This window comes from Vipera ursinii (genome assembly GCF_947247035.1).
Source record: "Vipera ursinii genome assembly, chromosome: 12".
Taxonomy (NCBI): domain Eukaryota; kingdom Metazoa; phylum Chordata; class Lepidosauria; order Squamata; family Viperidae; genus Vipera; species Vipera ursinii.
The window spans coordinates 18,837,799-18,850,876 of NC_139525.1; the positions used below are offsets into that span (position 1 = coordinate 18,837,799).

The window sequence follows — 13,078 nt, forward strand, 5'->3', positions numbered from 1 at the left end:
GAGCCACATTAGAGTGTTCTGTGTGATCCTTGGTGCTCTTTGAGCTTGGTGGTTTTCTTGCAGATGTTTCATTACTAAACTAGATAACACCATCAGAGACGGATTATGTTACCTCATTTGGCAATGAAACGTCTGCAAGAAAACCAAGCTCAGAGAGCACCAAGGATCCCACAGTTCAACCCTGAGCTAGGAATATTGTCTCCTATCGGGTACGGTGTTCTGTAATAGCTATTGCACTTCAGAGCCAAAAATAAGTGCTTAATTGTCCACTGTTAAATTGTAAAGGATCTTTTTAAAAACATTGCTTCTAGGTGTTCAGTTTATGTGGGATTGCTGTTGTGAATCTCTGAGAAAAACCAAGAAATCTTCTGGCTCAGGATGCATTCTGGCTCATTGTATGGGTCTGGGAAAGACCTTGCAGGTATGTTTGAGAATCTGTTGGTTAGGATGGGCTTTGCTCCCTCCAGCTTCTTCCAGTAAAAGATACGTGACCATGTCTTGTGAAAACTTGTGAAACTTTTCCAAGTTACTTAATGCATATTCCGACTGCTGTTATATATAATCCCTGGAGAGAAGAGTGAATAGCTTAGGCACCTTGACTACACTTTCTTCAGGAATTCAGCTGCTTCATCTGTAGGACTGGAATTCAGTTCTCAAAAGAACCCTGTGAGATAAGTTGAAAGAATGACACGTCAGGTCACTGAGTTGACTCTGGATGGGCTTGAATTTGAACATTTGACTCCATAGTGCTGGTCAGAACATCTGTCTATTATAACCCAAGGTTGACTTCAACTACCTTTGAAATTCATTCCTTCTGCATCAGATCCTTTCTGACTTGAAATCATGCGGAAGGGACACATGTGCAAAGAGGTGTTTGTAATCATAGAAGGAGAGTAATAGCAGATAATAGACACAAAAAGAGGTCTAGTTTAATACCATGATTAAGGCTTGAGACTAGGAGCCAGGAGACTGTAAACTCTAGTCCTGCTTTAGTCACCAAGCTGGGCCAGTCACTGTTTCAGCCCTAAGGAGCAGGCAATGGCAATCCGCTTCAGAACAATTTGGCCAAGAAAACTGCAGGGTATTGTCTAGGCAGTTGCCTGATATATATAGCAAATATACATACATACTCTGTGTGTGTGCATAACAAACATATGTTCCCTTTCTTAGTAACTTCATTAGGAACCAGATCTTCCTTGTTCATTCCTATACTAAAACTGTATTTTGAGTTAGTGTGCTACATACAACTTATGGTAGCTAAAAAGGGGTTACCTAAGATCAAGAAAAATGGAAAGAGGACAAAAACAGTTTGTTATTTTGGTTAGCAACTATAGTAAATATACAGCAAATTAATGTAAGAAGAAAGTAGTTAACTCACACTAAGTACATCAAAATATTCTTTTTTGTGTTTACAAAAATCATTCATGTTCCGTTTCCCATTTTTTTTGTTTTTTAAAAAAGCTTTTTCTAGGTGCAGTTTTGTTCTAATGCTGATTTTCTTGCCTTTCTTTTGAAGGTAGTTAGTTTCCTTCATACTGTTTTGCTTTGCGACAAACTGGATTTCAGAACTGCTCTTGTTGTGTGTCCATTGAATACAGCCCTCAACTGGATGAATGAATTTGAAAAATGGCAAGAAGGCCTAGAAGATGATGAGAAACTTGAGGTATTTAATGTGTAATATGGATAGGTGGAGTGTATCTGCATTCAGGAATAGTAAATTGATCTTTAGAATTATGAAATTCTTGGCTTTCAGTATGTAATCCATATTTATATATTGAAAGCACATAACAAACAAATGTTGACTTAAAAAAATAAAAATCATTTATTTGCTTGCTTTCCCAAGGTCTCTGAACTAGCAACAGTGAAACGCCCTCAAGAGAGGAGCTATATGTTGCAAAGGTGGCAGGATGAAGGAGGTGTCATGATCATAGGCTATGAAATGTATCGCAACCTTGCACAAGGGAGGAATGTGAAGAGCAGAAAACTGAAAGAAATATTTAACAAAGCATTGGTTGATCCTGGTAAGCCAGAACACTGCAGATCATTCCTTCTGTGACAAGTAAGCAAGTCATGTAGAGAAGAAGATGTTCTTGAGTAGGTAGATATCACATTCTGTGTACCAAGCAATGTGTAGAAGAATGCAGGTTAAGGCATTATCACTTTTCAAACTGGAGAAAGTAACAGCAGTAACCAGAAAGTAACCTTTCTGTAGGAAAAGGAGAGATAACTTGGTTGGTGAATGGTAAAACTGGACATGCTTTGGAATTCTGTCGGATTTCTCAAGACACAAGGTGCAGATTTACATTTTTAAAAATCCAGACGATTAGTTATGTGGTATATGCTGTCTCCAAAAAAAGCCCCCCCCCCCGAAAAAAAATGAAATGAAAAGAAAGAAAAGTGTTTGGTAGTTGCTGTAAGTCAGAAGCTTTAGTTAATTGTTTTAGCAAAGTTCAGAAGAGAAATTCTGAAAGCCAGCCTGAAAAAAACATTTTGGAGCTTCCAAACTATTGTAATTCCCTGTGTGGTCTAAAGATGAGTGGTATTCTCCAAATTTCTATTTTAATTTTTGATAAACAATAGGGTATCGGAAAGCATTTGATACATCACAAGAGAAATAAAAATCCAGGTAATTGAATAAAGCGTGCAGAAAAAAGTTTGCATTCTCTGTTTTTGTAGCATCTGGCTTAATGAAATGGCATGGCACTTGTACTGACTTTTTATTTGTTTTATTTAAAGAACTTACACGGCCTCTTATCTCACACACCAATTCTAGGTGGCTTACAGCAGCCAGTAAAAACAACATAAAAACACACCATAGCCTTCCTGTCAACCATCGGAACCATCTATATTACTGACCCCCGAATCAACCTCATCTTAGCTCAGTGTTTGAGGGAACAGTCAGTTTTCCAGAAGGCTAAAAAAGTAGGGCTTCTCTAGTTCTCTGATGTGGGGAGGGGGCTATTCCAAAGGGCCAGGGTTGCTACTGAGAAAGCACACCTGAGATACCACTATTTGACAGCATTTGATGGAACCTAGTGGGTTGGGCAAATAGCCTCAAGGAGAGATGATCCCGCAGATACCTTGTGCCAGGTAGTGCTTTAAAGATAGTTGGAAGCTAGTGCAGGTCATGAAACAAGAATATAATACAAGTGAACTGCAAAGTGCCCAGAACTGCACTCCCTACTGCATTGTGGACCAGTTGCCGCTTCCAAATGGTCTTCTAAGGTGGCTTCCCATAGAGCATGTTGCCTAATCTAATCAGAAAATGACTTAAGGTGTGAGTGAGTGTAAGCAAGGGCTCCAGTCCAGAAATGGGCACAACTGATGCAAGGTGAATTTGTGCAAAGCCCCATCCCACCCCAGCCACATCTGCTATTTGCTTTTCCAGCAAGAGCTGCAAGTCCAGGATAATGTCTCCTGACCTGGGAGGCAAAAACCCCCAACCACTCCATCCTGCTAGGCTTGAGTGGCAGCCAGCTCCTCCTTATCCAGGTCCTTAGAGTTTCCAGGCACTGGGTAAGCACTGAACAGGATCATCTGCCTGGCATTGGAGAGAGATGCACAATTGAGTCTCATTAGTGTACCTTTGACACTAGACTCCATGCCACTAAATGACCTTACCCAGCAGTTTCGTGTAGATGTTTAATAGGAGAGGTGAGAGATCCAAGTCCTGAGGCACCACCTTTTATAGATGGTGCTCAGGACTTGGATCTCTCACCTCGCCTATGTAAGGGGCATACAGCTGAATCTCTCCCCCCAACACTGATTGATACTGGTCATAAAGGCAGGAGAAGCACTGCAAAATGGAGCCCCCATTCTAAACCCACAAAGCTGGCCTGGAAGGATAGTATAACAGTTAATGGTATTGAATGCCATAAAGAGACCCCAGAGGATCAGGGTGGACATATGACCGATGCTGTCTTGATACTGTAGCTCTCTATAAAGCCTGACTGAATAGGTCTAGATAATCTGACACGGCCTCTGAAGTTGTTTGCGTACCACTATCTCAACAAGCTTCCCTAACAAGGGAAGAGTGGGGGATAAAATGGAAATTATCCAAAATAATTAGGTCCAACTATGACTTCTTGAAGAGAAGATGTGTTGTTTTTCTGTGCGTGATTGACAAGTCTGGACTGTATAGTCAATTACGTCTAGCTTCCGTAGATGTAGTTGCAACTGCCCAACTGAATTTGTAGAGGCTGCAGAGAATAAAGGCAGGACTGCATAAGCATAAGCAGTCAGTTGAAGTCAACCTGCATGTCCATTGGAACACTTGAGCAAGAATTCTGTGAAATTTGGGAGTAAGAAAATGAAAACTCCCATCAAACCCTTATGGGCTGTAGACAAGTGGCATTCCAAGCAATTTCCCCTCCCTTCCAATTTGCAATATGGAGACGATGAAACACCCCAATTGTAATCTGTCCTTCCAGACCTGCACAGCCTTTTCTGGGCTGAGAACCATGCTTTCCCCTTGGAGTAGCACCTGGCAGAGGTTGTGCTTCAGAATGTAGCCAGGAAGAAAAAAATTAAATTAATGTAATATGAAGTCCACCCAGTTACATTGAAAACAACTGGTAGAGAGTGTCTTCAGATCACCTACTGTGAACTTTTTCTATAAGACTCATTCCTTGTTTCTTTTTGTGCTTTTTTCAGCAGTCTGTTTTCTGAGAAGTCATGCTTGTGGACATTTGATGGCTTTATCTTTTAGTCAGGTAGTTCTTACTTAATGACCATTTGTTCATCAAGCATTCAAAGTTATGGTGACACAACTGAGCAAATGGTACTTAATGGTCCCTGACGTTATGGCTGTTAACAGTCTCCTTGCGATCATGTGATCAAAATTTGGGTACTTGGCAGCTCAGCCACACTTAGGACTGCAGGGGCATTTCGAGTCCTTGCACCTGCCTGTCTCCCTCCATCTCTGCCCTTTTATCCACTCTGCACAGCCACGGATAGCCTTGGGAAGTCCTCTGAGGCCTTCTGAAACCTTCCGCGTGTTGTTCTCAGGATGCTTCAGAAGTTCTCAGAAGCTTTCCAAAGGCTTTCCGAAGCATCGCAAGAAAGGGACACACTTTTTGGAGAATGTTATGAGCACCCTCTGGAAAAAGGCTTGGAGCAGCCATCAGGCCAGGCGCACTTGGTCAGCAGCAGGCAGGAGAGAGCGAAAGCCTGTGTGTGTGTGTGTGTGTGTGTGTGTGTGTGTTGAGGAACACAAGATGGGGCTTGGGGGCAGACGTAGGTGGGATGGGAACTGAAGCAGAAGCAATCCCTTACCTTACCAAGGCTCAGGGATTATCTAAGGGAACACCTGCTGCTGGCATCAGCTTCCCATCGTCCTGTGCGCTCCCACAGGGAGGGCCTTCTTAGGGTACCGCCGGTTAAGGAATGCCGGCGGGTTATTTCCAGGGGAAGGGCGTTCTCTGTGGGCGCGCCAGCCCTTTGGAACCAGCTTCCAAAGCTTAGGACCGACCTTCGCTTATTTCGTAGGGACTTGAAAACTTGGTTTTTTGAGCTGTCTGGCCCAGACTGAGGGGTTTTAATTATTTAATTAATGGGGTTAAGTTCAGGGATTAATTTAATTTTAGTTTTAATCGTTTTTAATTGTATGTGATGTATTTTCATTTTTAATTTTCCCTGTAAACCGCCCTGAGTCCTACGGGAATAGGGCGGTATATAAATTTAAATAAATAAATAAATAAATCAGGGAAGGGAGGGACCAAGCTGGGAATGACTTGGGTCAGGGTGGATCCTCACTTGGCCTGTGGGATTCAGTCAGCAATTGCAGCTGGGACTGCCATGATTGCCATTGCTAAACGAGGCGGTCAAATGACATCCTGCTTTATAACCACCTCAGTTAAGAATAGAGGTTTCAGTCCCAAATACCATTATAACACGAGAACTATCTGTATTTACATTATTCCCTTAAAGGCCTATTTGTGTGATGGATGCTTATTGAGTAGGCAGTCTTTTCCCCTTTAATGCAGTGGCTTCCAAGCCTTTGGGTCACCAGGGACCGGTTCCATGGAGAGAGGTTTTTCTGCGGTTCGGAGGGGGCCTGTTTTCACATGCTGCCGTTGGGGCTTCGCTTGTTTCCGCTGCCTGGTTGCTGGCATGCCACGGACTGGGGCCAATCCATGGGCTGGGGGTTGGGGGCCCCTGTTTTAATGGTTCGTTTTCAAACATCAAGTGAAGTTTGTTATCCAACTTCTTCTTTAAAGGAGATTATGAAGATACCAGATATATTTTCTTTTAATCAGCCAAAAGGGAGAAAAGCTGGCCAGTTGATAGTGATTGTTGCCATCTTGATAACTTTCTTGTGCATTGCTGTCAATCAGTAATGGACTGTTGTTTCCATATGTTCATATTCAACTTTATTTTCAGTTTACCAGTAGATGGTGCTATGATCTGTGTTTATAAAAAATGTTGAAAAATATTACTTGAGAAAACCTCTGTGTGTATTTTCTTGGTGGGACATTTTCTTAAGAATTAAAAGAATATGTTATGTATCAAATAATTTGTTTCCTGCATATGTCTAATCAAGTAGTTGTTTGGGTTCTTAAATTCTAGGGAATAGTTTAGTGCCCCATGACTTTGCATTTCTAATACTAAATTAGTTTTTAAAATATAGAAAGTGCATAGTCCTTGATGACAAGTAAAAGAGTAGTATTGCAGGATTCTTGGTGCTCTCTGAGCTTGGTTGTTTTATTGTACACATTTCATTACCCAGCAGAGCTACCTTTGATGATGTTACCTAATTTGATAATGAAATGTCTGCAAGAAAACAACCAAGTTCAGAGAGCACCAAGGACGCCATTTGAGCTACACATATTCTCTTATATTGGTAAAAAAGTGTTCAGTCTGGAAGAGGTTTAAGATCTTATAAGAATGTAGACTCAACATCGGTTTGCAGCTTTTTAAAGTGGCTGCATCATTTTCCTAAAAGTGCTGTGCTGTAATTACTTTAATACATTTCAAACAGATGTGGAAATTCTGTTACTTTGTATTCCCTGAATCATCTCTTCCAAAGTAAATCCAAAGTAATGGCATAGCCCTGGCTGGTTACTTTTGAGAGAATCCATGTAAAAAGCATCCAAAAGGGTAGGTCCAGTAAAAATGCTCCATGTACAGAATACTTTTTGTCACGGAAAACCCTTTGTAAGATCCCACTCAGCATTTATGAGCAGGCCAGCAGCACAGGGTACACATGTATTTATATTGTGCGTAAGGCTATGAATACCAGTTTAGAGTAAATTGTCAGATAAACCTTGGCAGAAAATGCTTATTTGGAGTTAATACACTTAGCTCCTTCATGACTTGGCATTTAAGCAATGTTCCATACTTCACAGACATCTGTGAGATGTTACTTCTGTAATTTCAGGCCCAGATTTTGTTATCTGTGATGAAGGACATATACTAAAAAATGAAGCTTCTGCTGTTTCTAAAGCTATGAATTCTATCAGATCCAGGAGAAGGATAATTCTTACAGGAACCCCTTTGCAAAACAATCTCATAGAATGTAAGTACATTTTAAGAGGGAGCCAAACATATGCTTTATATCTGATTGCAATTTCAAATGAAAATAAAATAGTTCTGCTTAATATGGAATAATATGCTCCATGCATCTTTGGTTTTCTCCCCACTTGTGATCCTTAAATATAATCATAGTTTGATTATTCAACAAACATCTGCATTTATTATTGTAAATCTATACACACTGTTTCCACACTTATTAAAGATATTTTTGCTGGGGCTCTCCTTGAATTCTTTCCCTCCCTGTAATTTATGTAATGTAGCATGACAAGTTTCATATGTTTGTGTTAAAAAAAAACCTCATACAAGGATTGGCCTAGTCTCTTGACTGCTAGGACTGCAAACCTGTGCCTTCAGCGATGGCAGCTGTCCTGTCTTGCATCAGTGTTGTTTTTTTTTCAAATTAAAAAAAAAACAGTCAGAAACCTGGCTCAGTTGTTCACCAGCTCTGCTTCTTCTTCTGGAAGAGAGTATCTTGCATGTCAAAACTCTGCATCCAGGATAGCAAGGCATCAGGTGGCTTTGCCTGGCTGAAAATGGCATGCTGAACTGCAGGATGCTGGAAAGGGCTGTGCTTCATGCACTTGGCACATTATTGCACAGATTGGGTGCAAAGCACTGACTAGCCCAATCCCCAGTTTGAATTAATGGTCCCTTTCTTTTAAAAGAAAGAATAGCCCAAACCTGTTTCCAAACATTTCTTTATTTTATTTAAATATTTATAAGTTGCCTTTCTGGATCAAGGCCACCCAACTAGAGAAGGCCTCAATGAATATATACTTGACCATCTTTATTAAAGACTTGTAACAAGATTACTCTGATTAAAGGAACTAAAAATTAAATTTTCCCTTCCTCAGATCACTGCATGGTTAATTTCATCAAGGAGAATTTACTTGGATCAATTAAGGAGTTCCGAAATCGATTTATAAATCCAATCCAGAATGGCCAGTGTGCTGATTCCACTCTAGTAGATGTGAGGGTGATGAAAAAGCGGGCACATATCTTATATGAAATGCTAGCTGGATGTGTTCAGGTGTGTGGATTTTGATTTGTGCTACTTTGCTCCATTGTGAAAATTAAAAATTCCTTAAATCTGAAAATGAAACTTAAAGACTTTTGTCTTTTGATTCGCTGCTCTCCTGTCAACTGAAGTTGTACCTTTCTCTTAACAAGCAATCCATTATTGCTGATTAACAAGAAAGAAAATATTTTAAAAGCTTTGATTTGCCCACAGCCATTTGATTATTTTTCTTTTATTTTAAAATGTAAACCCCACCAGGCACGGGCACTCAGGGTGGCCTGCAATTACTGGATAATATCTAAGGAAGATAATTTGGGACAGAACTTTTAATCTTTTTAGACTTGTGACCCACATTTCACCCCAAGCTATGACATGGGAGTCTCTTAACCTTTTAATTTTTTTCTCCTTGTTTATTTGTGTTTCTACTTTCTCCTTCCCTCCCCTTTTAAAAATCGTTGGCAAAAAATGGTGATAACTTAATTGTATATGTCAGTTGTAGACAGGCAGTGTAAAGCGCATTACTCCAGTTGCATTTCAGCAGGCTGAGGTGGGGTTCTAAGCTTTCCTTTCCTTCTCCAGAGCAAGAGAGGGTCTAGTTGTGGGTCCTAACCGGCTTAAACTGTGATCAGTCTTATCTTCAAGTGTTCATTTGAAACAGACTAGTTGGCTTGTGTCTGAAAGCTATGTTTAAAATAGCCACTAGCACAAGTTAATTAAATAAAAAAGGTGAACATTTTGAAACTTGTCCCTATGGAACCCCAGAGCCACTTCCCCTTAGCACTAGATCTGTCTCAGGGTCACTCCCCTGTATGGAGAGACTTCTGTGCACCCTGGTCTCTCAGGGAAGGAGCACAGCCGTGTGTGAATACTGAACAATCTCACTATTTAGAGCGGTATTTTTTTTCCTTAGCAGTTTAGTTGTAATTTAAGTTATAAAGTTTATTGAATCAGGGTTGGTATTTTGATGTTCAAATGACACCTTAGCACTATCCTAGCTTCTCTTTTTCTGATCTAATTGTAGAGGAAAGATTATACAGCATTAACAAAGTTCCTGCCACCAAAATATGAGTATGTCTTAGCTGTCAGAATGACTCCCATTCAGTGTAAACTGTACCAGTACTACTTGGATCACCTAACAGGTAAGGATAGTTCACTGTTTAATTGTAGTTAAAAAAAAGAACCAGAGGATATTTGCATATGGGATAGGCGAAGCTGAACTGCACTGTGGAGTTAATTACTTTTTTTACCTCGATGAAGGTGATCTTGTTGGCTTGGTATTCAGGGAGAATGGGAATCTCCCTGTCCCGCTTGGTGGTACATTTGCAACTAGAGTGTTGGTTGCTGCAAAGACTTTTACAAAGTCTCTAGCAGAGCTGGAAAAAGTTTAGAAGAGAGAACAGCTGTAGAGCTTGACCATCTTCCCTACAAGAAACGGCTGAGGCATATCTTGGAAAAGGTTTTTGAGAGGATGGAAATCGTGCGTGGCACAGAGAAAGGAAAGCCGCCTCCCTTTCTCCAAATATTCCCGGGCCATCCGGTGAAGCTGATTGGGAGGAGACATTGCAAGAGACAAAAAGGAGCATCTCACACAGATCGATACAGTTCATTACCGTGAGACATGGCGATGGGCGCTGGCTTCCATACTGGCTTCCATGACTTTAATAGGGGGTTGGATAAATTCCTGTATGACAGGTATACTAAGTATAAGTATTAGATAAAAAATTAACTTCTCAAATATACTTAAATTTTGGAAATTTTAATGGTTTTGAATTTCCTCGACTATTTTAATTTTATGGGACATTGAGGCTGAATGAGAGAACTTCACTCTTAAAAAGTTACCTTTTTGCAGTTGTCGGTTTTTAGTATTGTGTATAAAGATATTGAAATATGATTTGCAATAGTTATTAAGGCCTTATGAGGGAAAATATTGTGAATTTGCTTTTTAAAATGGGATTTCTAACATATAAATAAATAAATTAAAAATGCTGCTTGCATATGTAAATAACATATACCTATAAATAATACAGACTGTCAAAGCTGTAAAACAAGATGAATGGTGATTTTTTAGCAATTTTAAGAAAATACTAATTCAGCTGCTTGAATCATCTGATTTCTGGTAGCAGTATTGCACCAATGGGAGAACCCTCTCTTATAAGTGACTAGGAAAAAGAGAGTGAATTCCTGATGATTTTGCTAAATTTACAGTTTGGTTAATTTATTTCAAGTATGTAATTGAACTCCATTGTCAGGTGTCAGCAACAGTAGTGAAGGTGGAAGAGGCAAAGCTGGAGCTAAACTCTTCCAAGATTTCCAGATGCTAAGCAGAATTTGGACTCACCCTTGGTGTTTGCAGCTGGATTATATTAGCAAGGAAAACAAGGTAATCTACATCTCTCTGTCTTTGTGTGTCTCATAGCAACTCTGAAGTGAGACATGCCAAATTCTAGAGAGTTTCAATTTTTGGTAACTGGTTCCATACTTTTTTTCTGTTTTGTTTTACTTTGTGTTCTGAAAGTTCGAAAAAAGGATGGATGTGGCCTTATTTTTCAGGGCTATTTTGATGAAGACAGTCTTGATGACTTCATAGTTTCTGATTCTGAAGAAACGTCAGTAAGCTTAAGCTCTGATGAATATACTAAGTAAGTAGAATTATTCCTCTGAAATAGTAAATCAATTTATTGATGGATTGCATGTTAAAACAGTTGGGAATAAAATTAGTGCGACTGAAGAGTTTTCATGTTGAAATATATTTTTAGAAAGAAGAAAACAAAGGGCAAGAAGTCTAAGAAAGACAGCAGCTCCAGTGGAAGTGGGAGTGACAATGACGTTGAAGTGATTAAAGTCTGGAATTCAAGATCTCGGGGAGGTGGAGAAGGAGCTGTAGAAGAGCCAGTAAGCAACCCTCCAGTCATTGTAAAGGCAGATGAAGGTAAGTAAGATGTTTAATGGCTGTGGAGGGCTTTTTGCAGTGGGCAGTCAAGGGCAACTAAGTCCACCACTCCATCGCCCATGCAGTTGTAATAGTTTTGTGCACAGTGCTGCTTCCGCTCCTTTTTCTGGCCCTGAAGGTTTATTAGCAGGGGTGCTTAACCTGGGGACTGCAGATCTTTGAGAGCTGGGCTTAGATTTCAGGGGGTCTGTGGATGGGGAAAAAATACAAATTTATTTTCACTAATCTCTAACAGACATTTAGTTTATCTTGTTTTTGCTTTAATGGATTAATAATGAAACTCATATATTATTGTAGACAGTACAGTCATCTAGATGGGTAATGAAACATCTGCAAGCACCAAGTGCTAATAATTCTTTGAACGCAGTTGGCTTCCTTTTGTAATACAGTTTACGTGGATGTTTAAACACATCTTTCTGGGAAAGAATGGGGAGGCTTCACCATGCAAGAAAAAGAAGTCATGGCACAAAAAGGTTAAAAATCCCTGCTTTAAAGACTCAAGAATGAACTGTGTGTAATATATTTGATATGAAAATGTGGCTTTTATTTTTAAATTTTTCTATATTCTCAAGCTCCAATGGATCCCAAGGTCGTTTTCAATTTTTTTTAAAAAAAATCAGAACTGAATTTGTAAACTATAATGTTTAATCAGCCCAATACAATGTTTCTTGGGAGGAAGTCCCAAAATTGGGATAATTAACAAGAGAAATAGTGAAAATGTACTGCTATTTTTCTGAAAGCTCAGAATTTCATATCCCAAAGTTAACGTGGTGTCACACTTTAAAGGCATGAAGATAGTGAGAAAAAAATCAGGATAAATGACAGGAAGAGTAGTGAAAGTTTACTGTTATTTTTCAGCAAGTTCGGGATTTGACATCTCAGGATTGATGTCCTCCAGATTCTAAGGGACTGGAGGCATGAAGGTAGTGAGAAGCTGCATTTGAACATGGGAGCGGGGGAACTCATTCTGATAGCTGGACATCAACGTTTTCATGGGAGAAATAGTGCCAGGAGTGATTGAATGGTGGCATCATGCTGCTTATGGGGTACAAAGAAGAAATCCTTGAAGGCAGTTTGGAAACTGCAGTTGGTAAATGCCTTAGTTAAAACAGTTTCTCTTGTTGCTGGCTTTTTGAACACAATTTTAGATGGAGAGTTCAATTCAGCACTGTGTTCTGTACCAGCCTACTACCGGCCCTGCAGAAAAGTCAGGAACAACCCCTTTACAAAAAGGCAAGAGGCTGCAACTAAGCCTGCCAAATTTATTGACACAAAACAGAGCAAACAGAGCAAAACCAAAACACGAACCATGAAACAGGAGCTGTTCAAACGGTTGCCTTCAGCAAACCAGCCCCTTTTAAACAGTTCAAGGTGTGGCTTCTCTCTGCCTCCTTCCGAGGTGCCGCATTGCCTTCCTCTGTTTACTCCTGATTGACTGCGTCGGGCGTCCTTGAACAGGGCCAGCTGTGGGTCATCTTCATCCACACTGTCAGGCTCACACAGCTGGGTCTGCATAGTGACCAGATGAGAGGGGCCTGGCTGAGGTCTCTGCGAAGCCTCAGGGCTGTCCTCTGCAG

General features: G+C 40.2%; 1 protein-coding gene across 4 annotated transcripts in view; it reads left to right on the forward strand.

Annotated features, from left to right (window-relative positions):
- ATRX (ATRX chromatin remodeler) overlaps window positions 1-13,078 on the forward strand; it is a 119,753-nt gene that overhangs the window by 80,158 nt on the left and 26,517 nt on the right. For all 4 annotated transcript variants that reach the window (XM_083372297.1, XM_083372296.1, XM_083372298.1 and 1 more), the window contains 9 exons: window positions 312-421; window positions 1,517-1,663; window positions 1,844-2,021; window positions 7,379-7,516; window positions 8,388-8,563; window positions 9,573-9,690; window positions 10,801-10,931; window positions 11,102-11,190; window positions 11,308-11,480. In XM_083372297.1, coding sequence (XP_083228423.1) covers window positions 312-421; window positions 1,517-1,663; window positions 1,844-2,021; window positions 7,379-7,516; window positions 8,388-8,563; window positions 9,573-9,690; window positions 10,801-10,931; window positions 11,102-11,190; window positions 11,308-11,480 — 1,260 coding nt within the window. The remainder of the gene's footprint in view (window positions 1-311; window positions 422-1,516; window positions 1,664-1,843; window positions 2,022-7,378; window positions 7,517-8,387; window positions 8,564-9,572; window positions 9,691-10,800; window positions 10,932-11,101; window positions 11,191-11,307; window positions 11,481-13,078) is intronic.